Raw genomic sequence first — 25,775 nt, 5'->3', positions numbered from 1 at the left:
GCACACTGCCACCTAGTGTGTTTTAGTTTGAACAGGTAAAAAGCCAAGGTATAGATCACATAAATATGGTCTTCCATGTCAAAGTTACAGGACTTTTATGTTGAATCCATTTGTTTGGGGCACTAGAGTCCTCTATCGCTACACTCGGACTCCCCCCCTGTGACACACTGACCCATACTGTTAAATGCAGCCAGGAGGTTATGTAACACAACTATGTGTAGAAGGGTGTCACATCTAAGACAGAGGTGGGAAGTAGCATGGCAGCTTTGTGTGAAAGTACAGTGTGTGTGTGTGTGTCATGGCATTCCTGTATGTCTGTATGGGGCACAGGTCTGTCTCCAATAATCATGCATGACTAGTATAACTCATGACGCTCTGAAGTTACTGGAACTTAGGTGATGCATGTGAAGTCATGCATTCATGACTTTGTCCTTGAACAGAAAATACATGCTGTTATGATGATTATATGATGCTATGGGGAATAGTAAAGTACAAGAATGTTTGACTAGCCAAAAATCAAACCAGATTATACATTAAAAGGACAGGGAGTTTATTTGGGAATTTCGATTACATTTGATTTTACAGAGCACGGCATTGTTAGACATACAACATGAACATATCTAAGTCTTCATTGAGTGTAAACAGTCCAAATAACACGCGTAACACTTTGTCTGACTTGTAACATTGTGTTTAATAACACTGTGCCTGAAGGTCACAAATTCACATTTTGTGGAAATTATGTTTCATGAGGAAAAGGGAAAGGAGAGCTTAAAGTGCTAAGAGGTAAGACCAGCAGACTCCTCGCGTCCTCTCTCTCCTCATCTCCATCTCAAAACCCATTAGATTTGAAAGCTCGAGGTCCCTCCCCTCTGGCCTTCTCCTCCAATAGGTTTTGAGAAGGAGACGAGGAGAGAGAACGTGAGGAGTATGCAATTGAGATCTTCCCATTGACCTTATTTTCCTCCGTTTCAACATATTTATTTTGAGGGGTGGAGGGGGTAACAGAGGAGATATAGGCCCTTGGGGGAGACCCCAGAGCACCCAACAGACCTGGGTGGTTCCTGGAAGTGATACAATATCCCAACAGGAGGGAATTTCACTTGTCAGGGTGAGTACCCACATTGTAGGGCTTCCTTCGCCAACCTATTTCTCTCTGGTGTTACGACAATGATCTCTACAGATATTTTACTAAATTATTAAAGAGTTATTAGAGAGGTTTCTTTCTATCTCTTAAATCTCATTGGACTCTTTCATTAATCAATGTATTCAATCATCTCAGTCCAGCTCTGGCAGAGCTGACGAACGAACCAAGAGAAGGACGAAGGTGCAGTACTGTGAGTCCCTTTGTGAAGTAGAAGGGCGGGAGAATAGCTCAATCTCAAGTGCTTGAAAATCGCTGTTTCCTCCCGTTCACTGTCACTTCATCGTCAAAGACTTGACAGGTGAAAACAATATGGTGGAAGCTCATCATTACTTGGACTGGCTTTCACTTGGCCAGTTCTGCCAGATCAGTGCAGTGAAAGAGAGAAAGCGAGGAGAAGACAGATCTTTCAGAAAATTGAGAAGGAGCCCATTGTTTGGGCTCAGCAGGGAGGGGTAGCGTCCATGTCCCCTCCGAACATGTCCTGTGAGGCATAGGTGATGTAAAGAAAGCCATCCGGGTCGCTGTACTGGGAGTAGACGTCTCCCATACTGGACGACATGCAGGACATGCTTCTTTCTGACACCAACAGGTACAGAGCCTGGGTGGACTCCAGGTCAATCTTACTCCTGAGGAGAGGTAGAGGATAGGAAGAGGGGTTATCACATGGGTCCCGTGAAGACATGGTCAATACCATATGCAAACACACGCACACTAAACACACACAGACTGTCAGCAAATCTACTTAGATTTTATCATAATACAAATCCTTTTTCACACACCCTCAACCAGTGCTCACCTGAGTAGACAGAGGAACTGACCCAAGGTCAGCTCGAATGGAACCAGGAATTTGGTCTTGTCCAATAGGGGAAGGGTTTTCTCACGGAGGTAACGCTCTACGATCACCTTCACAGTTAGAGAACACAGATAGACAACTGTTAGCATTCCTTGCATTTGATTGGAGGCAATCATTTACCAAAATGCTAAATTACTCACGGGTAACTTGTTTGGGAATTTGGTACGAATACTGCACACTTCATCTTTTCTTGTTGCTAGAAAAAGCATAACAGAAGAACATTACCACTTTATTACAGACCACCAGAAGTTATAATATAGGGTGTAGAATGAACTAAAACACCAGGTGAGTCAACCAAAATGTATCATGCACTCTTCAATGATAGGCTATGATCCTCTTAATCACCATAATTATAATTGATCAAGAAGACTGGAGCTATCATAAAGAATGACTACAGAATAAAACAATCGACTAGAATAGAAGCACCAACCAAGGCATTTTCTTTGCTTGAAAGACATCAGCTCCATAGATTTCTCGAAGGGAGGCATTTTTCTTCTTGGGGTGGTGTTTCTTCTTGCTGTGGCTGCTGGCTACTTGTGCCGGCGGTGGTCCTTGACCCAGGCTGGCGGTAATAGTCCCCTCAGGTGGAAGTTTGCACAAACCCCAACACTTCACTGTTCACCGCTGGCTTTTATAGGTAGGCGGGCTGCCCTGGGAGGGGTCGATACGTGGCTAAGCTATGGGAATGCTTACATGAACAAAGCTTGGACCCACTCCTAGTACTAATGATATGTTGTGTATTCGTCCTGGCCTCATGATTGGTTCAGATCCACTTCACACAGACTGGTTATCTCAGACCACTTACAGCATATCTCAGACGTTGGTGTCACGAGGGCTCACACACTCACTGTTGAACAATAACAAACAACTCAAGAGGATGTAAACCTCAAACTGTAGCCAATAGTTTTGATATTTGATTATTTTGTGGTTTTGAAAGGAATAATTAAATGTTATACTATCTACTTACTCATAAACAATCAATATGTGATATATTCATGTTTGTATTACTCACTGTACATTTGAAAACTAAGATATATGGGGGCCTCAATCTGGAATGATGGATGTCTGTGTGTGTGTGTGTGTGTGAATAATTAGAGTTAGAGAATGGGATACCTACACCATATTGTCAAATCCCCAGGGGTTGTCTGCAAGAGTTCTGTTACAAAGGGTTGTGGTGAAAACTTCTAGATCTCACTCTTTCACCTTATCTCTCTCTCTCTCTCTCTCTCTCTTTCACACACACACACACACTTCTTTGACCCTTGGCTGGACTGATAGCCAGCTTCAGGTGACCACACACGTGATCATTAGGGCACAAAGGCCTGAATAGAATATTCCCATTAACAATTAACAAATATTCTTAATGATGATTTCTTATCAAAATATTCAAATGAACATTATTTAAAATAAAATAAAAATGTTGTTTACTGGATTTTCACCGAAAAGCAACTATATATCCTCTATAAATACGACAGTAAATACAAAACTTGTTTAGTTGACCATTATTTTTTATTGTACCTTTATTTAACTAGGCAAGTCAGTTAAGAACAAATTCTTACCCCGCTGGGCCGCCATACATAGACACGTCTTTAAGTTGTACGTATCTATGGCAGTGGATAAGAAGTATGCAAATGAAGGTTTTTGTGCTAACCACAAGGGGTAGCTGGTTGAATTATATAAAATTAGTCTCAAAGTACTGCACTGTTCACAAATTCACAAATAAGCGTTGACAAGTTCACAAATGCCGTTCGTAATGTCACCACTAGGTGCCCTCATCAGCATTTGTCTTGAGTAGATTTACTAGTGTTTACAAAAGGTCATGTAAACAAACACTTAATGCCATTACTAATGGCAACCTATGAAGGGCATAAGCTAGCTGTTCATTACAACAATGTTTTCTGACAGTAACCATCAATACTAAATGTATTGGCTATACACTAACTCCAAATGGCATGTGCTGATGGCTGAAAACTTTATGCAGGGAAATGCTTGGCACTTGTCTTGCTTTTTGCCGATTGCATATTTCGGAAAACTAAACAAATAAGCCCACTAGCAAACATAATAGGCCGAGACAATAACAGCGTTACTTTTGTATCGAGGAGCGTTCACTTTGGCAGTGTTCGCACATAACTAGCGCAGACTGCTAGCTAGCGAGCTAAGGTAACAACTACCTTCCTGGCTAGATAGCTAAACTATCTTGCTGGCCAGCTAACGTTAACTAAGTGAGAATGTGATGAGGACAGGGCTGCTTGCTTGGTTAAGTCGACTTTTGATTATTTACTTATTCAAATACGCTCGCTACGGCAAGTTACTCACCTGTCAAACCAATCACGTTGTGATCTAGGGCTGAATGATGTTCAAAGGCAACCATTGAAAATGTCAAAAAAATTATCGCAAAAGAGCAGAGGTATTTCTTTATTATATGTATATAATATAGGCGCTTTATCTGTGGAATAAAGACCGACACAAATATTTATGTGAAAGGCTAGTAATCAGTCAATCGATGCATCGGGCGGGCTCTAGTTATCTTTATGCTATGCTTTATCCCTCTCCTTTTGCATTATATGCACTTTGAAAAACGGGGCTTTACGGATTTGTGTATCTTGCTCTCTAGGTGGGAGAATGTTGCCCCACTTACATAATTAGAGTTTGAACAATCCCCTTTGAAATACTCAAATACTCAATACCCCTTTGAAATACAGGTTTGTTTTACAGTGAGAAAATATGAATTATAGAATAGATCTAGAGATCAAATAAACTACTCTAGGCCAAAACCCAAACTGTTCTTGGCATGAACCTGGTGTTGTCACAAGGCTGCTCTCTGCTGGTTGAAGGTTGACATAACAGAGCAGGGGGTGGAGATGGGGGAGGTGCACCTGTCCGAATCCAAAGGGGCAGAACTTGTCCCATACAACCCAAATAGGTGATTGATGCAACTGTGACTTGAACATTTCGTTTACAGACTCACAATAATAGTAAACTTGTCAATCTACATATTTCATTCGAGGCGTCTTTGTAACACTTTTTGAAAGTCTTTGCGTCTTTGTGTTATTATGCTTTTATAGACTAAGGTATGCACGTGGTGAACGTTATCACCGTTATTATAGCCCATCACTCATCGTGTATTTGAACATTTTCCTGTGTGTTTTGGAATAGTTTGGCGGCCAAGGGATTTTCAAGGCGTTTATTCGAAAACTTCCCTGGCCAATCCCGTTCAAGCTTTGGTACGTTACCTCCTCGGCTCCTCCCCCTGGACACATTTTTCTTGATCCAATGTAACGTTATTTACAGCATTGTTACGTCGGGTCTATCGTGAACATCATTTGCATGAAGTACTGAATGGTCGGACACAATTGGGTGATCATAATACGAAACCAAAATTGAGGAATAAGATGGAATATGGTTTGATCATCTCTTTAGTGTCATACATTTGACTCTTTAGTCAACGTGCTTCAATGTAATATGGCTTAGATTTAATTAAGTAGGCTAGGCTATTTTGCCAACGAATCATTGGTTTAACTGAGCGGGAGGATACAATGTTGCTATATTGTCAATCGTGAGAACATATGTTGCACTGACTTTAGCTGGACCGTAGCCCATTGTCATTGAGACTGAGCTCCTAGTCTAAAGCGCCCCGGATTCAGCCTCTACAATGCCTGGCCGCCGCAGTTGTGTGAATTCGCTCTGGTCTGGCACGGAGCGGGTTCGGATTGGCGAGCGGCTGAAAGCGACCCTGGCTGGAATCCTTGAGCTGGATTTGCTCCGGGGCCAACATCTGGACATGATCGATGCGGCGCTGGACCTCAAAGACACCAGTAGCACCGGTACCACGGTGACTGTCATCACGGATCAACAGGAGGAAAACCTCGAGAGCGCAGTCTCTGATGGCTCTGCGACATCCCGCAGGCAACAGGTCAGTGCGTAGCCCCAGATCTCTTGACAAGATTGGTTGCTATTAAATATGAATGCATTCAGATCTGCCAGTAGGGCATTTGTATCCCGTTGCATCAAACAGACTGCTGCGCTTCAATAGCCTTGATTGAGCGATGGAGTCATAAGCACGGAGCTATAGCTACTGATTACACAATGGCGTTTGACCTGTCTAATAGAATTGACAGTAATCCATCCGCCTCCACAGCTTCTTATTCCGTTTTGTATCAGTCAAGGTTATGTAGAATACAAAGGGTGTTATGGTTCTGTCCCCTGTATGGATCTCATATGATGAGATTGTCAACGTCCACATCTTTTCACAGCCCAGTTTTCCCCAAGGACGTGACATAGAATGTATCTGTGTAAAGAATGTACACTTGGTACACACCCTGTAGATACAAGCATACACCTAGGTCAGGTCATACTGTAGATGACAGATGCCTACAGAGTTCTATATTCTGTATCGGCCAAAAATCTTCTGTGTAAATAGGCTACTGTAGTATGTGAATACATTGATCTTTTTGTGTGAGATAAGATCATTTGATTGGGAAAGTCCCATAGTAAGACAACTTGGTACACACATTGAAGTAGACCTATTGAATAAAGACCCTATTCATTTTAACTCTCACCATGGATGCGGCCTTCAGCTTTCATTGTTACCATTTGGACAACTGTTAGGCCTAGTTGGTACAATACTAAGAATAGAATTCAGAAGGCCACAGAGCCCTACATTGCCTCATAATGGAGTTGGAAGTCTGAAGCTTAACCTGAGTCTGTGAACACTGTCCTCATGTTGGGTAGGTTACCATGCTGGTTAGTTGTTACAGTGTTCAGTGAACAGTCACTTAGCTCCAGTAATAGGGACAACTCAAGTCATTCCCTTTTTATTAATCAATTAGAGAATGGTCAAATGATCCCGAGGTAAGGAACCAGCACAACATTCTACTTACTGCTTTTTCCTTCTCAGAAACACTGCACCAATTTATTCTCTATAGATTCCCTGTGCCGTTCAGCAGCTATGCTATGTTAAATGGTATTAGTCATCACAAACACCAGAGAGTAGCTCTACTTGCCCTTCCATCCGCCAACGCAGACCCTATTAGCATATTAAACAACAGATTGAGAGACAAGTTGCTTCTGCTGTTGTTGTTTCCAACGTGACCAACGTTATCACCGACCCAATTCTGCCCACTGGGAAGAGGAGAGAGGAGAGAGGGGAGAGGAGAGAGGGGAGAGGAGAGAGGAGAGAGGAGAGAGAAGAGAGGGGAGAGGGAGAGGAGAGAGGGGAGAGGGAAAAAGTGATATGGAAGGTGGTAGAGAGGGAAGAGGGAAAAGGTGAGATGGAAGATGGTAGAGAGGGAAGAGGGAAAAGGTGAGATGGAAGATGGTAGAGGGAAGAGGGAAAAGGTGAGATGGAAGATGGTAGAGGGAAGAGGGAAAAGGTGAGATGGAAGATGGTAGAGAGGGAAGAGGGAAAATGTGAGATGGAAGATGGTAGAGGGAAGAGGGAAAATGTGAGATGGAAGATGGTAGAGAGGGAAGAGGGGAAAGGTGAGATGGAAGATGGTAGAGAGGGAAGAGGGAAAAGGTGAGATGGAAGATGGTAGAGAGGGAAGAGGGGAAAGGTGAGATGGAAGATGGTAGAGAGGGTGAGTCTCTCTCTCTCTCTGGCTATTTTAACTATCACAGTGGGGTAATAGTAGTACAGTACTGTTGCACCCCATCAACACTTGATTTGCTGCCAAAGCCCACACTGTGATCACCCTCACCAGCATTCTTCTATGTACATTTGGACCATGACATGTATTGCTGGCCCTATATCAACCTCCAGCCCATACAGAGAAACATGACGTCAGAGGGCATTATCTTGGATTGAAACGTCTCCTCTGCTTCTTCAGTTAAAGTAAACAGAATTAATCAATAATGCATAGTGCGCAATGCATAAGCATATGTTTATCAATAACCAATGTTTGCCTGCTGGTGCTGTTGATAATGTAGCTTACCTTTCCCAACATGACATCTCAAAGTATTTAGCGTTATCACAATGATGCGCCCCATTCTGAAAATAACAACTTAAAGGCTTTATAGAGCATTCGTAAAGTGTTCGTAAGCCCTACATACTGTAGATACCTAATGAAAGTACGTCACAAAAGTATGTTATGTACATTCATATTATGTAGTCCTTCATTCTAATTGGAGTATTTGCTGTGATTTGTCTGTGCATTGTGTAGATATATTGTTTCTTTAGGGTAAATGTCTGTGTCTCTCTGTCTCACATAGAGGGATATCATATTACAGAGCTCTTAGCGCTGAGGGCCTCCACCTCTCTCTCTCTCTCTCCTCCTGATTTGATCATAACCATCTCACTGTAACATTACACTGGGGTAACATGGTTCACATTATGTCCATGGAAGAGTGTGGGGGGTGAACATGGCCCTGACGGTTATCAGTGTGTTTGTGTGCTTGCGCAAGCTAGTGTTAGTCTTAGTATTATTTGCTATTTGTGTTTTAGTGTGTGGCAGGCAGGCTCTGGATGAGTTAGATATACTTCTGCTACGTCTGTTGTGTGGGTGGAGTGAGCAGGAACCAGAGAGCAGGAACCAGAGAGCAGCTGTAGCTATGGTGAGGAGGGGGTGGCTTTAACTTATTATGGAGTGGGGTTGGGGGTTGGGGGGGTTAAGATGCCACTCTCTGCCTCTCACAGGCAACCCCCTCCCCCACTACCTCTTTCATATACTTGCTCTTTCACTCCACTTTTCACTCACCATTAGCTCTCCCACTCTCAAGCACCCACTCACTTCCCCTTAGAAAATACCTTTTCTAACTTCATCAAATGTGGAAAAAGTAGCGAAAGATAGAGAAAACTAAACATGGCTGGTAAGCAGGATCAAGGTCTAACTTTTTTCCCTGCACCCACCCCCCCTGTCACCCCCCCCCTTATCCCTCTCTCCTTCTGCTCTTTGTTACATCATCTGTCTTCCCCTATTCTTCCTTTAAGTCCCCCTCTGAGTGAGGATGCGTCCTAAATGGCACCCTATTCCCTATGTAGTGCACTACTTTTGACCATCACCCTCCATCGCCCTGTGGGTCCTGGTCAAAAATAGTGCACTACATAGGGAATAGGGTGCCATTTGGGATACCTTCCCTTCTCAGTTAGGCAGTATGAGTCACCTGTATTGTCTCCTGTTTATCTCCGTAGTAACGGAGGATTGATCAGGCCTGGCAGTGAACAAAGCCCCCTGTTGTCCCCCCCACCCCTATCACCCAATCAGGCTAATATTAGGGCATCACCGCAGAGGTCATGAGTAATCACGTTCATCTAAGTAAGAAGAAAGTCATGAATTGGCTATTGAGGAGAAAGAATACGTCATATTCTGTTTTTGTGTCTGAGTCTTGAAACACGAGTGTTCCAGAACTTCCAGTAAGGCTGATGACATCAGTGTTTGGTAAATAAGAACATTAGAGATCCATTCTACACCACTCTCTAATTATCATCTCTTTAAAGACATGTTGTGACTCGAACACCCGTTGTTCTGTTTTTCAGGTTCCCTCTCCCCCTTCAGAAACAGTGTTGCCATGCCACACCAGCACGTTGGACAAGGACCGTGTGGGGAACTCTGGTGGAGATGGGCTGGTTCATTCCAGAGGTGAAGGGGTTGGTGGGGATGACTCACGCTGGTCCACCCTCTCTTGGGATGCCCCGTCTGACCTGCTCTCCCCCCCGGACCTTGATGGTGCAGTCCAGGTGGACTATGACTCCAGGCCCAGCTCAGGTACTGGACTGTGTGATCCTACCATGGGGGGTATTTTGGGGGTGGTCTGTGACACTCATACGGCTTTGGCCAGGGCTGGACTATCACATCTGGAGCCCTGGGATACCTACCTCCAGGGCCCCCCCCACCCGAATAAACAATGGCTTGTGACGTGTTCATATGCTATCTGGGGGGGCCCCGACCGCCATGTTCGTAATAGGCTATCTGGGGGGGCCCTGCGTGCTCGTTCGGTAATCTGGCCCTGGCTTTGCCCAACAACACTTCTCACCTCAAGTTTTGTTTACTTTGTGAGATACCGTGTTGCAAAGCCGTATTAAATATTAACCTTCAACTTTTCTGTCCCTGTTCCTTTATTTACCCTCTCATGTTATCTTTTCAACACCACTTACTCACTCCTTTCTTGCAAATCACTCTTTCTATTTATCTTTCTCTCTCCCATCTCTCTTCCCCTCACTTTATTTCTCCCACCCTCGTAGGCTTTTATTCGGTCAGTGGCAGCTCCCTATCAGACTCCTGCTACTCTGTGTCCAGTGAGGCAGTCCTGGCCCAGGGGGGTCCAGTACCAGGTGGGCAAGTCCGGGCCGGACCAGGAGCACCCTCAGGGGGAGCCTTCAGGCTGTGGGAACAACGGCCCCTCTCTGCAGACCACAGTGACATACAGTGGCCGGAGGCCGCGCAGCAGCCAAGAACTCAGCGCATTGAGGAGAACACAGAGATCAGTGATAGGAGACCAGTATCTACGGGTCAGATATAACACGCATATGGACATTCAAATGCACTCACATAAACACACTTACACTTCAGTACAGTTCATCTGTATTTAACCAGTAGTTTTCCAGAGAGTCCTGGGACCATGATCCTAGATAAATGCTTTTGCTTCTTTATAAGCTGACTGACATTCATAAACTTTCACTCTCGTCCTTTGAACCCAGGTGACCTGGAAATGAACAGTCTCTTCTTCCTGTCTGACCTGTGCTCCAGCCTGGGTGACCCCCATCCCGGCTCCCTCCTCCCACTCGCTGACCCCCGACCCCAACTCGACCCCAGGTTCTGTTCCGATCTGGTGTCCCGGAGGACCAAGGAGGTGTACCATTACCCCAGCCCCCTCCATGCCGTGGCCCTCCAGAGCCCCCTCTTCACCTCCAGTCAGGACCCCTCACCCTCCTCTCGCCTCTCCCCGAGTCCGGACTCCTCTGCCCAGGCTGAGGAATCTCAGTCCACCCCCCTCTTCCGGCCCCCCCAGCCTCCTCACCCCTCCACCTTCACCCAGCTGGAGCAGTACATCACCAGGCTGGCTCGTCAGTACCGCAGCCGGGTTTCCCCCTCTGACACCCCCCCTACTGCCACCCCTGGGCCAGGTTGCCACAGGGGGCCCAGAACCCCTGGCCACGGCTCCACTCAGTCGCTGTTGGCCTTCGAGAGCCGCAGTACCCCCTCCAACCTGACAGGGGGCAGTGTGACACCCTGCAAGTCTTTTCTGGGTAACTCTGCGCGGGTCAGCCTCAGCAATATCGGTAAGAAGGCCAGTAGGAACTCCATCAACCTGGGCCACCTGCCCTCCGTGACAGGAGAGGACCTCAAAATCAACCTCCACCTCAACCTCAGTCTCAACCTCAGCCCCAATCTGAACAAAAACCTGGGTTTAGACTCAAACTCCAAGGAAGGTATTAGCACTAGTGGTGTATTAAGGAGTGACCATGCTATCCCCACTGCCTCCCCCTCTCCTTCCACCTCCATCTCCACCGCCGCCACTCCCACCCCTGCCCTGAGGTCTCGGCCACGCATCTCAACATGTCCCTCCAACCTCAATCACCGGAGCTCTCTGGAGGTCACCGGGTCAGGGGCTGGATCAGGGCTAGGGTTCTCCCGCTCGCTGGACTGGAGTGGACTGGATTCTTCACCAGGGATAGTGACAAGGAGTCAACCCAGCGTCAATGCCCCGGACGCCAGCCCTAGTAAGCTCAGCGAGGACTCGGCGATGGTGGGGGAGATCTCCCGTCTCTCTGGCCTGCCCCGGGCTGTGGTGGTGGGCCTGATGGAGCAGGGCGTAGAGCTGGATGTCGACTGCTTCCAGAGCGACGCCGAGAGAAGAGGTCAGGGGTCAGAGTTTAAAACCCAAAGCTCCTCCCCTTCCTCCCACCAGACAGCCCAGAATGACCACCAGTCTCATCATCATGATTATTCCAGCGTCCATCACCTCCACGCCAGTAACAAGACTGACCTTGACCCCCAGAGGCCGATCCAGCTGTCCCTCAGTGTCACCCACTCCCCACAGTCCCACTCCGGCCTCACACCTCCCAACTCCTCCAGTCCACATTCCAGTAGCCCCAATCACCCTTACCAGTCCACCTCAACTCACCCACCTACCCATCATCATGTCACCCACCACCACACACACACCTTCCACTGCCAACAAACCTCTTCCACATCTGACCCCGCCTCTTCCCCCTCGTCCCGTGACCGCCCCAGGGTACGCTCCCCACCCCGCCCTCTCCAGCCCTCCCCCCTTGCCAATACTCCATTCTCTGTGTTCCGGCGGGATGACCCATTCCAGTGCTCCCTGCCTCGCGTCAGGGACAGCAGCTCACCACAAAGGGGCAGCATCCAGCCCAGAGGGGGGTCACTACGGCAGGGTGCAGGGGGTGCAGGGGGTAGATGGAGGGTAGATGGGGAGGGAGAAGGATGGAAGAGGGTGGATGGGGAGGGGCTCTACCAGGGGAAGCATGCGTCCAAGGAGTTGGTGAGGGCATCGACAGTGAGCAGCTTCCACAGGAAACAGAGGTGCTACAGCAGCAACTGGGGAGAGGAACGCAGTCACGACACGGCCCAGACGCCAAAGAAGGGGGCAGCCAAACTCTGGAGGGGCTTCGAAGGACGTTCATGGGGGAAAGAGGCTGAAGAAGAGGAGAACAAGGAGAGGTGGAAGAGAGAGGGGATCAGGAGAAAGGAGAAAGATGACCAAAAGGAGAAGCATGCCAAGGCAGAGAGGCGAGATAAAGAGAGCAGTGCCTCAAAACGCAAAGGGAAGGGTGGTGGTGGCTGGGACAAGCGTAGCTCCAGCCTGAGGCTGTCCAGACGGGCTCTGTTCCGCAGTGAGTCCCAGGGGGACGTGCTGGAGCCTCGAGCCCAGAAAGAGGAGCGTCTGAGGGGGGCACAGTGGACCTCCTCCCTGGAGCTCAGCATGGAGCGGGTTCGTCCGTTGGCGTTGGGAAGAAGAGGGGAAGAAGACAAGCGCCTGTCCTCTACTGCCAGCCTCTTTCACCTCTCTCGCTCTCAAAGTCTGGAGGGAAGCTGTCCTTCCCTCTCTCCTCCTCTCTCCTCCCCATCATTCTCGCCATCCCCCCCTCCTTCTCGGGCAACCCTCACACGCTCGCGCTCACTGAGGGACCTGAGTAGAAGGGTGTTTAGCTCAGTGAGGTCTCTGAGTTTGAAACACAAGACGTCTAGAAAGTGAGATGATCACAATAAATGAAAGTGTTTTTGCCACTAAATCAAATGTATTTATATAGCCCTTCTTACATCAGCTGATATCTCAAAGTGCTGTACAGAAACCCAGCCTAAAACCCCAAACCACTAAGTTACAGTCAATATTTCAGTCGGTTGTATTTTGGTTGATAAGGCGGTGCCAATGTTATGAATCTGTTGAACTTGACTCTCAGTAGTGTGTGACTGTGAGTGGTCCCCTCTGCATGCAACTCTGTGACTTATCTCTGTGCGCTATCATGGCTATCGTAAGCTTGTTCTCCTCTCTGAGTGTATATCAAATCAAACCTTATATACTGTATGTTGCCTTCGAAGTACAATCATATTGGCCATAAAGACCAAAATCAACAAACAAATTGTGCTATAAATTGATATTGTGCTCAGGATTTTGAAATGGATCTCAATAAAGTAATACTAAGAATAAAATGTTATTTGAAACAAATGTGTGTATCTTGGATTATTATTAATAAAGGAAACTTCTAATTAAACTTTTGACTCTGTGAATACATCCATCTCCACCACTTCTACACTGAGGTATAAAACATTATGAACAGCTGCTATTTCCATGACACAGACTGACCAGGTGAAAGCTATGATCCCTTATGGATGTCACTTGTTAAATCCACTTCAAATCAGTGTAGATGAAGGGGAGGAGACATGTTAAATAAGGATTTTTAAGCCTTGAGACAATTGAGACATGGATTGTTTGAGTTCCATTCAGAAGGTGAATGGGCAAGACAAGTGCCTATGAACAGGGTATGGTTGTAAGTGCCAGGCGCACCGGTTTGTGTCAAGAGCTGCAACGCTGCTGGGTTTTTCACGCTCAAGTTTCCCGTGTCTATCAAAAATGGTCCACCACGCAAAGGACATCCAGCCAATTTAACAACTGTGGGAAGCATTGGAGTCAACATGGGCCCGCACCCCTGTGGAATGCTTGACACCTTGTAGAGTCCATGCCGCAATGAATTGAGGCTGTTCTGAGGGAAAAACTCAATATTAGGAAGGTGTTCCTAATATTTGGTATATTGCTGTAGTAAAGGCTGTAATTAAAAAAAATATTTATTAAGTTTAATCAAAACATTTTGTACACAAAAAGGAACATTACTGATTATGTGACCAGAAACAACCACTTTCAGAAGTCATAACAGGACTGAGTTTGAACAGTGCACAAAGTCTCTCTTTAGCACCCTCGCTTTGACCTTCAACCCTTATGCTGAACCTCCAACAATTTAGCTCCATCTCCTTGTTGGTCATCAGGCACAAATATTCTCTATAGCATAACAGGATCTTCAATAGGATCAGCCTGATCAAGGCTCTGCACAGAATCAATGATCTATAAAAAATGAATAATCTTGCCTCATAAATAACTAGTCATTATGTGATCCATATTAGCAAACCTGCGCAGCACCTTACTCAGGCCGATTCCCTGAAACATGCTGTAACTCTTCTCAGGTGTCCAGTCCAGGCTTGGTTCCTCTTTTCTTCTCTTCTCAATCCTCAGGGTCAGAACAACAGAACATCCCTCCTGATGGGAACTTAATTCTGGGTGACTCCTCCGCTGGCCCCCTCCCCGGCTCTCTAACTGGAGGAGAACATGCCCCGGTACAGAGCCTTCTCCTTCTGGTACTCCGTGTTCCGCCTCTCCTCTGCTCGCTGCAGGTGCCTCCTCACATTAGTGTCTGTCAAAGAGAGACAGTCACAAATACAGTGATTTCAATTTCAATCAACATTAGGGGAATGGGAATAGCATAGAGACAATAATACAATATATTGTGTTCTACTTCATTCTGTTGAGGAATTGTACCGCATGCCTAGGCTTATAACACGCCCTCACAAATCATAAATAATCTGTTTTGTTTTACTGAAAGGCTGTGGTAGGGACAGCAGCCCCTAAACAGGAAGATAGTAACCAAAAAGCTGAGCTACCATTGGGTTGTCCTTTGCTGGCCTGAGTGAGGTATTGCTTGGCGCTCTGTGCGTCTCCCAGCTCCAGAGTGGCCAGTCCTGCTCTGTACAGGGCCTTGATGTCATCTGGCCGCAACTGCAACACCCGCAAGCTGTACTCCTGGACACGCGTGTAGTCGACACACTCCCTCTGCAGCAGACAGGCTGAGAGAGGGGGAGACCAAGTGACAGAAAAGAGAAGATAAAGGTAAGTCCAGAAAGAGGCGGATTGTGCATTGTGCTTCGTATTATCCTCCTTTAAGTGGATCATTTGAAACAACTCATCTACTGCATGAAACATGTCAAGGCCTGTAATACCTGCTAAATTGTTGTAGCAGTCAATCTGTGTGTTCCTAAGTAGTTCTTCCTGTCCTGCGATGAGTACAGGAGCCTCAGGACCAAATCCCTTCACTGCCGCAGTGACATCAGAGTCTAAACTACGCAGAATGAGCAACGAACGGTGGTAACGTCCAATTGCAGACCGAAGGTGTTTCTCTTTGTAGAATTTGTTCCCCTCTGTTTTTAAGTGGACGGCATCTTGTAGCTGGGAGTCTACGTTGGCACCTGAGGGGCCAAGCTTGGTAGGCGTTCCTGAACAGCTTACCCCTGCAGCCCCAGACCTCAGCTCCCTACACTCATCTCCTGGTGTCTCTGGACTTGCCATGGAACTTGATGGCCGGTAGTGATGGGATAATAAGTACATGAGAAGACATGATATTAGATGACTGAACACATTTTATTACATGGGTGGTCCACACCAACACTAAATGTTAAGACAAAACTAGATATGATTAAAGAAATGAAGATGCTCTAAACCCGAAATCACGATTGCTTTTAAAAGAAGAACTAGCTAGTCATTTCAACTCATTCACTAACTGTTACCTGGGTGTCCTACTAGGTCATGTGTGTGCAAGCAAGAAAATGGGTTTTACTGGTGCTAGCTCTTGCGTGAACAAAATGCAAAGTAACTGCAATTGACATGGCCATATGTTAACCGTTATAAATAAAAGTGTAATGGCGGCTTACCTTACAGTCTATTGATCTTTGCACAAAATACAAATACTTGAACTTGCCCACCTACTTACTGTAGCTAGTAAATAATGAACATGCAAACAACCACAGCATTGGTAGAGGCAGGCACTTCCTGCTTTTTCTTCTTCTGTGGTGAGAGGAACCCAACCCATTTCACTGCAACGGAACTTATTTTTAGTTTAGCGCTACATGCCTTAGCAACATGGACATAACTCTGTGACGCATTCATCAATGAAACAAAATTAATCAATACTGAAAAAAAAAATAGTGTTGTCTATGTTTATCACTTTGGTGAATTGATGAAGAGCGTTCGAAGGTTGTAGAGGTGTGTTTGGAACAAATGCAATAGTTCATACATTGTGGATATCATAGGCTGCAGTATTTCTTATTCATAGGACAGCCTTCAATAGTTCCAAGGAAAAAGTGCAGATGAGCCTCTTGCAATTTGCAATGCCTTTTCCATTGTTAGGGGAGTCGACCCCGCCCTACATTCTATCCCATGCATCTTATACTGCATAATAAACAAAAAAAGTTTTTCTCAAAAGGTCAATGCATGGAGCAAGTGACTGGCCCAACCGCTAGGTTACCTGCCCCCCAAGCAAGCAAGGCTACCTGGATAATGACTGAATAAAAAGTATCACTCAATGACAGTTTTGACAGCATTTCACAGCATATTTTATGCCCCCTTCAAAACAACTGGGAACTGTGAATTGGGAACTCGGGCATCTCCGACTTAAAAAACAATCCTTTGGACCGATCATCCAACTCGGAATACCAAGTTAGAAACTCGGGCATCTTTCTAGAGCTCCGACTTTCCGACCTGAAGATGATTTGACCTCGTTTTTTTCAAGTTCCCAGTTGTCTCGAAAGCACCAATAAATAGGCCAGTTGGCCAGTGCTCCGGTATGTGTTGATTGCTAGTGCGTCACTGGCACATTTGTTAGGGGAGAATTGTATAACGGATTGCCAGCCATCATGCAGGCTGTGCTTTAAATATCCGCTGATTTATTTTGGAAGTTTGACAGATGGTGGTTTAATAATTCCAGATAACACCGAATAAACGGGTAGGCACTGCCTGAAGATCCTGTATTTAGTTAGTTCTGATCGATCTTTTGGACTATGGAACTTGATCGGGGACTGTTGGTGGCTCACTGCGCAACCCACACACCCTGTCAGTCCTGTTCGGGTTGATGGTGGTTGTCCCGCTTGCGCTCAACGGCTCAGTTTGTGCGCATTTCACCACGGGTTCATGGAGGACGGAGAATTGAACCGAAGTTACTTGGGAACCGGGTGAGATTTCACACTTGGTGGTACAACAATGGGGCCCACCGGCTGCTAGCCAGTTCGCTACTTTTGTCGGGTTTTCACGGTGATGTACGGCGCAGTTCAGGGCTGGCGAAGCATCATCTATCTCCAGGGACGGCATGACAAGTGAATGCACTTTACATGGGCTTTGAAATAGTTCATCAATAGCACATAAAGTAGGCGTATTATATTTATTATTATTTCAAAAAGCAATTATACAAATCAAACATAAATTACATAAACAACCAGATAATAATAATCATGACCATTATGAAATATAGAATGGTGCAATGCATTCTATGTGTTATGGGCTAACTACTATTACATAGTTATAACAGTTTATGTCAAATGACAATGTTTCCACTTGTTCACTGTCACCTATGCTATTATTGTATTCCTTTTCCAGCACCTTGTTCTCTGCCTTCCTGACCCTGAGCCTGTATCTGGAGGGGTCATTGTCACCCTCTCCCTTAGGCTGGCCTCCTGGTGCAACACTGTCACTGATGACAACACTAGAACCTACAGGTCATGTTTATACACTGAGGCCTACATATCAACAGGAAATACTTTAGGGTATTGTCATGTCATTTGGTCAGGAAAAACTCTGGTCCCTAGTACTGTGCATCGACCATCAAGAAAAACTCTGGGCCCTAGTACTGTGCATGGACCATCAGGAAAAACTCTGGTCCCAAGTACTGTGCATCGGTCATCAGGAAAAACTCTGGCCCTACTACTGTGCAAGGACCATCAATGAAAAACTCTGGGCCCTAGTACTGTGCATGGACCATCAAGGGAAAACTCTGGGCCCTAGTAGCATGAATGGACCACCAGGGAAAACTCTGGGCCCTAGTACTGTGTATTGACCGGTGTGTTGCATACATTGTAGTGAGTGTGAGAGTCAAGCTGCAGGGGTGTGGCTGTAGCGTTGTTTAGTATTGACAGTTTCCTGTCTCTCTGTTTTTGTGCAGCTGTGCAGAATCCCAGTCCGTCCCCATGTACCTGGATGTAGAGACGTCGTCCTTTTACACTGAGCTCCCCCTGGCAGAGGTATGTAGTCTGCCATAGCTGGCCCATCTCATGCCAGTGGACTTTCCCCACTCAAAATATACATCTTCTGCATTGCCTTGACATCAGCGGTGGAAAAACTATCCAATTGTCATATTTGAGTAAAAGTAAAGATACCTTAATAGAAAATGACTCAAGTAAAAGTGAATGTGAAAGTCAGTAAAAGTCTAAAACTATTCGGTTTTAAATATACTAAAGTATCAAAAGTAAATGTAATTGAAAGTAAAAGTAATTCCTTTATTAAGCAATCCAGACATCACCATTTTCTTGTATTTTTAATTGACTGATAGCCAGGGGCACACTCATTTACAAACAAAGCATTTGTGTTTAGTGAGTCCACTAGATCAGAGGCAGTAGGGAGGATCAGGGATGTTCTCTTGATAAATGTGTGAATTAGACCATTTTCCTGTCCTGCTAATCATTGAAAATGTAACGAGTACTTTTGCTGTCAGGGAAAATGTATGGAGTAAAAAGTACATTGTTTTCTTTATGAATGTAGTGAAGTAAAAATAAAAGTTGTCAAAAATATAAATAGTTAAGTACAGATACCCCCAAAAAACTACTTAAATAGTACTTTAAAGCATTTTTACTGAAATACTTTACACCACTGCTAAACATGAGTGAGTCAGAGTGTTCTTGTGATTCAGTTTCACTCTCTCTCTCCCACTCGGTGCTCTCTCTCCTCTCTCTCTATTTCTCTCTACCCCCCTCCCTCCCTCTCTCAATTCAATTCAATTCAAGGGGCTTTATTGGCATGGGAAACACATGTTTACATTGCCAAAGCAAGTGAAATGGATAAACAAAGTATTTATTTAACCTTAATTTAACTGGGAAAGTCCGTTAAGAACAAATTCTTATTTACAATGACGGCCTACCAAAACTCAAAAGGCCTCAGGCCTTAAAAATAAAAATAAAAATAAAAAGTTGTCTAAAAAGGATGAATTTGTTGTTGCCTAATTCTTTTTCGGGTGATTTCTACACTACTTTCCTTGCATCTATAGCATTTCTTAATATTATGTAGTTCCTTTAGCATTGATGTCTCATGATTGAGTATTGCTCTGTTCAGGAAGACTGTGATTTTGCTGTGATCTGATAGGGGTGTTAGTGGGCTGACTGTGAACGCTCTGAGAGACTCTGGGTTGAGGTGATAATGTAATCTACAGTACTACTGTCAATGGATGAACTATAGGTGTACCTACCATAGCAGTCAACTTGAAGCCATTGACTATGTACAGACCCAGCGTGTGACAGAGCGGCAGGAGTTGTAACCCATTTTTGTTGGTTGTTTTGTCATAGTTGTGTCTAGGGGGGCATATGGGGGAGGGAATGTTGTCACCTCCAGGTAGGTGTTTGTTCCCCTGTGTGCTGAGGGTGTCAGGTTCTTGTCCAGTTCTGACATTTAGATCGCCACAGACTAATACATGTCCCTGGGCCTGGAAATTGTTGATCTCTCCCTCTAGGATGGAGAAGCTGTCATTGTTAAAGTATGGGGATTCTATTGAGGGGATATACTGTAAGTAGCACGCATGAGGAACTTTTTCTCTGTTGAGATCATTTCCTTATTAATTTCTAGCCAGATGTAAAATGTTCCTGTTTTGACAAATTTAATAGAGTGGGCTAGGTCTGCTCTATACCAAATTAGCATACCCCCTGAGTCTCTTCACCGTTTCACACCTGGTAGTTTGGTGGATGGGACTACTAGCTCTCTGTAGAGGGCAACCAGTGGGTCTTTCTCCTCTATACCATGTTTCTTGTAGGATGACAATATCTGTATTTCCAATTTCTTTGATGAAGTCTGTGTTCCTGCTCTTTAGGCCAAAGGCAGATGACCTAAGACCTTGTATATTCCAGGATGAGATGGTAAGAGCTTTGTGTTCCATAGTGTCTAGTGTTTTTTTGTGTGGTTTAGGCCGGGACCATCATAGTAGGTGTGAGCAGAGCATGTTGAGCATCTGATACATAACTCTTAGGTCACAGGATGGAGCTTGGGGGGGTGCATTAGTGGGGATTGGGCCTGTTGCTATGCTCACAGCCTGGGCATATGTGTAGCTGTCATGCTGAGGTCCTTGCTGCAGGGACGAGGGACATGGGGGGCAGAAGGGGCATGGGTCTGATCTGGGAGGGCCTATATAGGGTGTGACCGGGGTTTGTTTGGGTTGGTCTCAGCTGGTCGGGGTGTGGTTGGTGAAGCTATGGTCTGGGTGCAGGTCTTCTTGGTGAGGGGTCTCTCGGTGTAGGTCCTTCGGGAGGGGGTCTTGCAGGTCTGGGAGGGTGTCTCGCTGGTCTGGACGGGGTGTCTGTTGCTCCTGTGTGAGGTGCTGGGGCTGTGGTTGAGGGTGACGTCCTTTAGGGTCCTGACAAAAGTTGGGAGGCTGTTCAAGTCCAGGGTGGAGTGGTGGGCCAGGTAGACATTAGGTTTTGAGGCACAGTCCCAGGAAATGCTTGCACTCACCCGCTGTATAGTGGCAAGGTGAATGTATTTTCAAATCAAATCAAACTTTATTTGTCACCTGCGCAACAAGTGTAGACCTTACCGTGAAATGCTTACTTACAAGCCCTTAACCAACAGTGCAGTTCAAGAAGAGTTAAGAAAATATTTGCCAAATAAACTAAAGTAAAAAATAATAAAAAGTAACCTAATAACATGACAATAACGAGGCTATATACAGGGGGTACCGATACTGAGTCAGTGTGCAGGGGTACAGGTTAGAGGTAGTTTGTACATGTAGGTGAAGTGACCATGCATAGATAATAAACAGCGAGTAGCAGCAGTGTACAAAACAAATAGAGGGGGTCAATGTAATAGTCCGGTGGCCATTTGATTAATTGTTCAGCAGTCTTATGGCTTGGGGGGGTAGAAACTGTTAAGGAGCCTTTTGGTTATAGACCTGGAGCTGCGGTAGCAGAGAAAACAGTCTATGACTTGGGGGACTGGAGTCTCTGACAATTTTATGGGCTTTCCTCTGACACGCCTATTATATAGGTCCTGGATGGCAGGAAGCCTGGCCCCAGTGATGTACTGGGCCGTACGCACTACCCTCTGTAGCGCCTTACGTCAGATGCCGAGCAGTTGTCATACCAGGCGGTGATGCAACCAGTCAGGATGCTCCCGATGGTGCATCTGTATAACCTTTTGAGGATCTGGGGACCCATGCCAAATCTGTTCAGTCTCCTGAGGGGGAAAAGGTTTTGTAGTGCCTTCTTCACGACTGTCTTGGTGTGTTTGGACCATGATAGATCGTTGGTGATTTGGACACCAAGGAACTTGAAACTCTCGACCCGCTTCACTACAGCCCCGTTGATCTTAATGTTCGTCCCACCTTTTCCTATAGTCCACGATCAGCTCCTTTGTCTTGCTCACATAGAGGGAGAGGTTGTTGTCCTGGCACCACACTGCCAGTTCTCTGACCTCCTCCCTATAGGCTGTCTCATCGTTGTCGGTGATCAGGCCTACCACTGTTGTGTTGTCAGCAAACTTAGTGATGTTGTTGGAGTGACGTTTGACTACGCAGTCGTGGATGAACAGGGAGTACAGGAGGGGACTAAGTACACACCCCTGAGGGGCCCCAGTGTTGAGGATCAGGTGTGACAGACGATTTGTTGCCTACCCTTACCACCTGGGGGTGGTAGCAGGGTGGAGAAAACGACTTGTGTGTTGGGGAATGTAGAATACTTTTTTTTCACACTGTCCTGCTGGGCCCTCAGGTTGTTTGTGCCCGTGTGAATTATAATGTGGCTGGGGGACTCTAGTCTGTCCTCTGACAACAGCTCCAGGGCGTGCCTAGTGTTTGGGCACATGAGTTTAGCCACTTTGAATTTGGGAAAAAGTTTATTCTCTTGAATATGTTTGCCTTTTGAGTCAATGAGGAGCACTAATTTCTGTCTTTTGTTTGTCCTCAGTGGACGTGTGGGGTTTGTCAGGAGAGCTATCAGGGGAGCTGACAGGGGGGCTGTTAGGAGGGGGTGGGGTCTGTTGGGTTGGTGCGTCCTGTGTTGTCTGTCCCTGTTTAGTGTTGAGGTTGTGGTCCGGGTCTGAGGTTGGCTGTTCTGCTGGCTTCTCTGGGGGAGTGTCCTGCTCTCTGTCACACTTCAGCTTTCTCACCTCCTCTTTCAGTGCTGTTAGCTGTGCCATGTCTCCACCTTCAGCCCTCCTGGTCTTGTCGTTGGGGGGGTGTTGTTGTGCTGGTCTGTTTTGTGGGTCGGTTCTGTCTGGACTGTGTGGACTAGCTCTCTGAGCTCCACCATGTCTCTCTCCAGCTCTGTGAATTTATCCCTCTCAATGATGGAGGAGCAGTGCAGTTGTGGGACCTGGGTGTATTCAGTGCTGGGGGGGATGGGGACTATCCTCGTCTGCAGGACAATTTGGAGATGTGTGATCAGACTCACTCAGAATGGGGGAGTCGTCACATAGAGAGACAGATTTTCCTGCTCTGCTCTCTCTTTGATCCCATAAAAGTCCTGCTGGAACTGCATGAGGATGCCCTGCACCATTACTGTCCCAGACCTGTACACGTTGACAGAAGTTGTTTAAATTTCCTCAATGTCAAGTATTCTCTCTCTCCCTCTGTACTCTCTCTCCTCTCTCTATTTCCCCCTACCCCTTCCTCTCTCTCTCTCTCTCTCTCTCTCTCTCTCTCTCTCTCTCTCTCTCTCTCTCTCTCTCTCTCTCTAATAATACTAATCATATATAGTTATAATAATGTTTATCTTTCTCTCCAGGTCGCTCTGTGGAATGTGACAGAACTGTGGTTGACTCACTCCATCCTGTTCTTCATACATCTCTACCACTCCCACAGCCACCACATCAATGGGCCCTGCCTCCCCAGGGAGAAGGAGCCCCTAACCCCCACACCCACCATCAACCAGAGCTATTAGCATCTTTATCTAACGCTGGCCTTAACCCCAATGAAACCCCATGCAGCTATCCCACCAACACCCAGTGGTTTTATTTTACCCTAACCCTAATCACCTTTCTTCTGCTAAACCTCATCAAGTTTAGTGCTGCTTTTGATACCATCGATTACCACATTCTTTTGGAGAGATTGGAAACCCAAATTGGTCTACACGGACAAGTTCTGGCCTGGTTTAGATCTTATATGTCGGAAAGATATCAGTTTGTCTCTGTGAATGGTTTGTCCTCTGACAAATCAACTGTAAATGTCGGTGTTCCTCAAGGTGCCGTTTTACCTCTTGGGGATGTGATTTGTAAACTTTCACTGCTATGCGGATGACACACAACTGTACATTTCAATGAAACATGGTGAAGCCCCAAAATTGCCCTCGCTAGAAGCCTGTGTTTCAGACATAAGGAAGTGGATGGCTGCAAACGTTCTACTTTTAAACCCGGACAAGACAGAGATGCTTGTTCTACATCCCAAGAAACAAAGAGATCTTCTGTCGAATCTGACAAGTAATCTTAATGGTTGTACAGTCGTCTCAAATAAAACTGTGAAGGACCTCGGCGTTACTCTGGACCCTGATCTCTCTTTTGACGAACATATGAAGACTGTTTCAAGGACAGCTTTTTTCCATCTACGTAACATTGCAAAAATCAGAAACTTTCTGTCCAAAAATGATGCAGAAAAATTAATCAATGCTTTTGTTACTTCTAGGTTAGTCTACTGGAATGCTCTACTTTCCGGCTACCTGGATGAAGCACTAAATAAACTTCAGTTAGTGCTAAATACAGCTGCTAGAATCCTGACTAGAACCCAAAAATGTTATCATATTATTCCAGTGCTAGCCTCCCTACACTGGCTTCCTGTCAAGGCAAGGGCTGATTTCAAGGTCTTACTGCTAACCTACAAAGCATTACATGGGCTTGCTCCTACCTATCTCTCTGATTTGGTCCTGCCGTACATACCTACACGTACGCTATGGTCACAAGACGCAGGCCTCATTATTGTCCCTAGAATTTCTAAGCAAACAGCTGGAGGCAGGGCTTTCTCCTATAGAGCTCAATTTTTATGGAACGGTCTGCCTACCCATGTGAGAGACGCAAACTCGGTCTCAACCTTTAAGTCTTTACTGAAGACTCATCTCTTCAGTGGGTCATATGATTGAGTGTAGTCTGGCCCAGGAGTGTTATATCTGGAGTACTTCTCCTGTCTTATCCGGTGTCCTGTGTGAATTTAAGTATGCTCTCTCTAATTCTCTCTTTCTCTCTTTCTTTCCATCTCTCTGAGGACCTGAGCCCCAGGACCATGCCTCAGGACTACCTGGCATGATGACTCCTTGCTGTCCCCAGTCCACCTGGCCTTGCTGCTGCTCCAGTTTCAACTGTTCTGCCTGCGGCTATGGAATCCTGACCTGTTCACCGGACGTGCTACCTGTCCCAGACCTGTTATTTGACCATGCTGGTCATTTATGAACATTTTAACATCTTGACCATGTTCTGTTATAATCTCCACCCGGCACAGCCAGAAGAGGACTGGCCACCCCTCATAGCCTGGTTCCTCTCTAGGTTCCTTCCTAGGTTTTGGCCTTTCTAGGGAGTTTTTCCTAGCCAACGTGCTTCAAGACCTTGCTTGCTGTTTGGGGTTTTAGGCTGGGTTTCTGTACAGCACTTTCTGTACAGCACAGCTGATGTACGAAGGGCTATATAAATAAATTTGATTTGATTTAATCACCACCACCATTCACCACATATGTAACACATTTGTCTCTTATTTAACAAGGTTCAACCTCCAACCTCACATTATGCTACTTGGTAAATTGTTTTTTCAATCAAAAGGGATTAACTGACTGTAACCAAACAAGGAAGAATAAATTAAGCAGTGTTATGGCATTTTTTAAATCAAATGTTTAACTAGTACCAACTACCATCTCATCCTAGAGTTGTATATATGGTTTCATGTGATAACTCATTTCATAACAAGGTAGCTTACTGAATGACTGGACCATGCCAAATTAGTTACAGATAAATATTAAGTTATTATTTTACAGTGTTGTCTGTTTCAACAAAACACGACCTAAAAGTGTTTGTTCAATATGTACAGTACCAGTCAAAAGTTTGGACACACCTACTCATTCCAGGATTTTTCTTTATTTTTTACTATTTTCTACATGATATAATAATAGTGGAGACATCAAAACTATGAAGTAACACATAAGGAATCATGTAGCAACCAAAAAAGTGTTAAACAAATATATTTTATATTTGAGATTCTTCAAAGTAGCCACCCTTAGCCTTCATGGCAGCTTTGCACACTCTTGGCATCTCATGTTCTTATTGGTGTCCTTTATT

At 45.5% G+C, this 25,775-nt stretch overlaps 4 protein-coding genes across 8 annotated transcripts; 2 read left to right on the top strand and 2 right to left on the bottom strand.

The window, feature by feature from the left end:
* Positions 1-529: 529 nt before the first annotated feature.
* map1lc3cl (microtubule-associated protein 1 light chain 3 gamma, like) lies at positions 530-2,630 on the bottom strand. Its single transcript, XM_021561622.2, has 4 exons — positions 2,428-2,630; positions 2,138-2,193; positions 1,941-2,047; positions 530-1,770 (listed from the first exon to the last, which is right to left on the bottom strand). The coding sequence occupies exons 1-4, from the start codon at positions 2,483-2,485 to the stop codon at positions 1,584-1,586; spliced, it is 408 nt and encodes a 135-aa protein (XP_021417297.2). The 5' UTR covers positions 2,486-2,630; the 3' UTR covers positions 530-1,583.
* Positions 2,631-5,254: 2,624 nt separating this feature from the next.
* On the top strand, positions 5,255-13,671 carry si:ch211-168f7.5. The gene is made up of 4 exons (XM_021561623.2): positions 5,255-5,910; positions 9,472-9,700; positions 10,177-10,443; positions 10,633-13,671. The coding sequence occupies exons 1-4, from the start codon at positions 5,650-5,652 to the stop codon at positions 13,152-13,154; spliced, it is 3,279 nt and encodes a 1,092-aa protein (XP_021417298.2). The 5' UTR covers positions 5,255-5,649; the 3' UTR covers positions 13,155-13,671.
* A 553-nt stretch (positions 13,672-14,224) lies between these two features.
* Positions 14,225-16,356, bottom strand: LOC110489067 (tetratricopeptide repeat protein 9C). Of its 2 annotated transcripts, none has more exons than XM_021561625.2 (4): positions 16,213-16,356; positions 15,446-15,795; positions 15,110-15,292; positions 14,225-14,862 (listed from the first exon to the last, which is right to left on the bottom strand). In XM_021561625.2, exons 2-4 carry the CDS (start codon positions 15,789-15,791, stop codon positions 14,762-14,764), a joined length of 630 nt encoding a protein of 209 aa, XP_021417300.2. In that variant the 5' UTR covers positions 15,792-15,795; positions 16,213-16,356; the 3' UTR covers positions 14,225-14,761. The 2 variants fall into 2 exon arrangements, with proteins under 2 accessions (XP_021417300.2, XP_021417299.2); XM_021561624.2 differs by having other exon boundaries at positions 16,154-16,314.
* Positions 16,357-17,110: 754 nt separating this feature from the next.
* Positions 17,111-23,626, top strand: LOC110489068 (transmembrane protein 179). Of its 4 annotated transcripts, XM_021561627.2 has the most exons (4): positions 17,111-17,640; positions 17,871-18,330; positions 18,433-18,511; positions 23,249-23,626. In XM_021561627.2, exons 2-4 carry the CDS (start codon positions 18,284-18,286, stop codon positions 23,402-23,404), a joined length of 282 nt encoding a protein of 93 aa, XP_021417302.1. In that variant the 5' UTR covers positions 17,111-17,640; positions 17,871-18,283; the 3' UTR covers positions 23,405-23,626. The 4 variants fall into 4 exon arrangements, 2 of the variants coding, with proteins under 2 accessions (XP_021417302.1, XP_021417301.2); XR_005035962.1 differs by lacking the exon at positions 23,249-23,626 and having other exon boundaries at positions 17,111-17,590; positions 18,433-18,890; XR_005035961.1 differs by lacking the exon at positions 23,249-23,626 and having other exon boundaries at positions 18,433-18,890.
* Positions 23,627-25,775: the final 2,149 nt, after the last annotated feature.

Source organism: Oncorhynchus mykiss, chromosome 14 (genome assembly GCF_013265735.2).
Source record: "Oncorhynchus mykiss isolate Arlee chromosome 14, USDA_OmykA_1.1, whole genome shotgun sequence".
Lineage (NCBI taxonomy): Eukaryota > Metazoa > Chordata > Actinopteri > Salmoniformes > Salmonidae > Oncorhynchus > Oncorhynchus mykiss.
The sequence above is the reverse complement of the archived record's forward strand: the minus strand, read 5'-3'. Positions and strand labels throughout refer to the sequence as shown.

Bases quoted from the DNA above. Each gene is read 5' to 3' on its own strand.
- map1lc3cl (XM_021561622.2), bottom strand. From the start codon at position 2,485: ATGCCTCCCTTCGAGAAATCTATGGAGCTGATGTCTTTCAAGCAAAGA. The intron at 2,048-2,137 runs GTGAGTAATTTA...CTAACTGTGAAG, and splicing joins AATTCCCAAACAAGTTACCC to GTGATCGTAGAGCGTTACCT. The intron at 1,771-1,940 runs GTGAGCACTGGT...ACCTCTCCTCAG, and splicing joins CAGTTCCTCTGTCTACTCAG to GAGTAAGATTGACCTGGAGT.
- si:ch211-168f7.5 (XM_021561623.2), top strand. From the start codon at position 5,650: ATGCCTGGCCGCCGCAGTTGTGTGAATTCGCTCTGGTCTGGCACGGAG. The intron at 5,911-9,471 runs GTCAGTGCGTAG...TCTGTTTTTCAG, and splicing joins CGACATCCCGCAGGCAACAG to GTTCCCTCTCCCCCTTCAGA. The intron at 9,701-10,176 runs GTACTGGACTGT...CCACCCTCGTAG, and splicing joins TGACTCCAGGCCCAGCTCAG to GCTTTTATTCGGTCAGTGGC.
- LOC110489067 (XM_021561625.2), bottom strand. From the start codon at position 15,791: ATGGCAAGTCCAGAGACACCAGGAGATGAGTGTAGGGAGCTGAGGTCT. The intron at 15,293-15,445 runs GTATTACAGGCC...CCCCTCTCTCAG, and splicing joins CTGCTACAACAATTTAGCAG to CCTGTCTGCTGCAGAGGGAG. The intron at 14,863-15,109 runs GTAGCTCAGCTT...TCTCTTTGACAG, and splicing joins CAGCAAAGGACAACCCAATG to ACACTAATGTGAGGAGGCAC.
- LOC110489068 (XM_021561627.2), top strand. From the start codon at position 18,284: ATGGACCACCAGGGAAAACTCTGGGCCCTAGTACTGTGTATTGACCG. The intron at 18,331-18,432 runs GTGTGTTGCATA...GTTTTTGTGCAG, and splicing joins CTAGTACTGTGTATTGACCG to CTGTGCAGAATCCCAGTCCG. The intron at 18,512-23,248 runs GTATGTAGTCTG...CTTTCTCTCCAG, and splicing joins CTGAGCTCCCCCTGGCAGAG to GTCGCTCTGTGGAATGTGAC.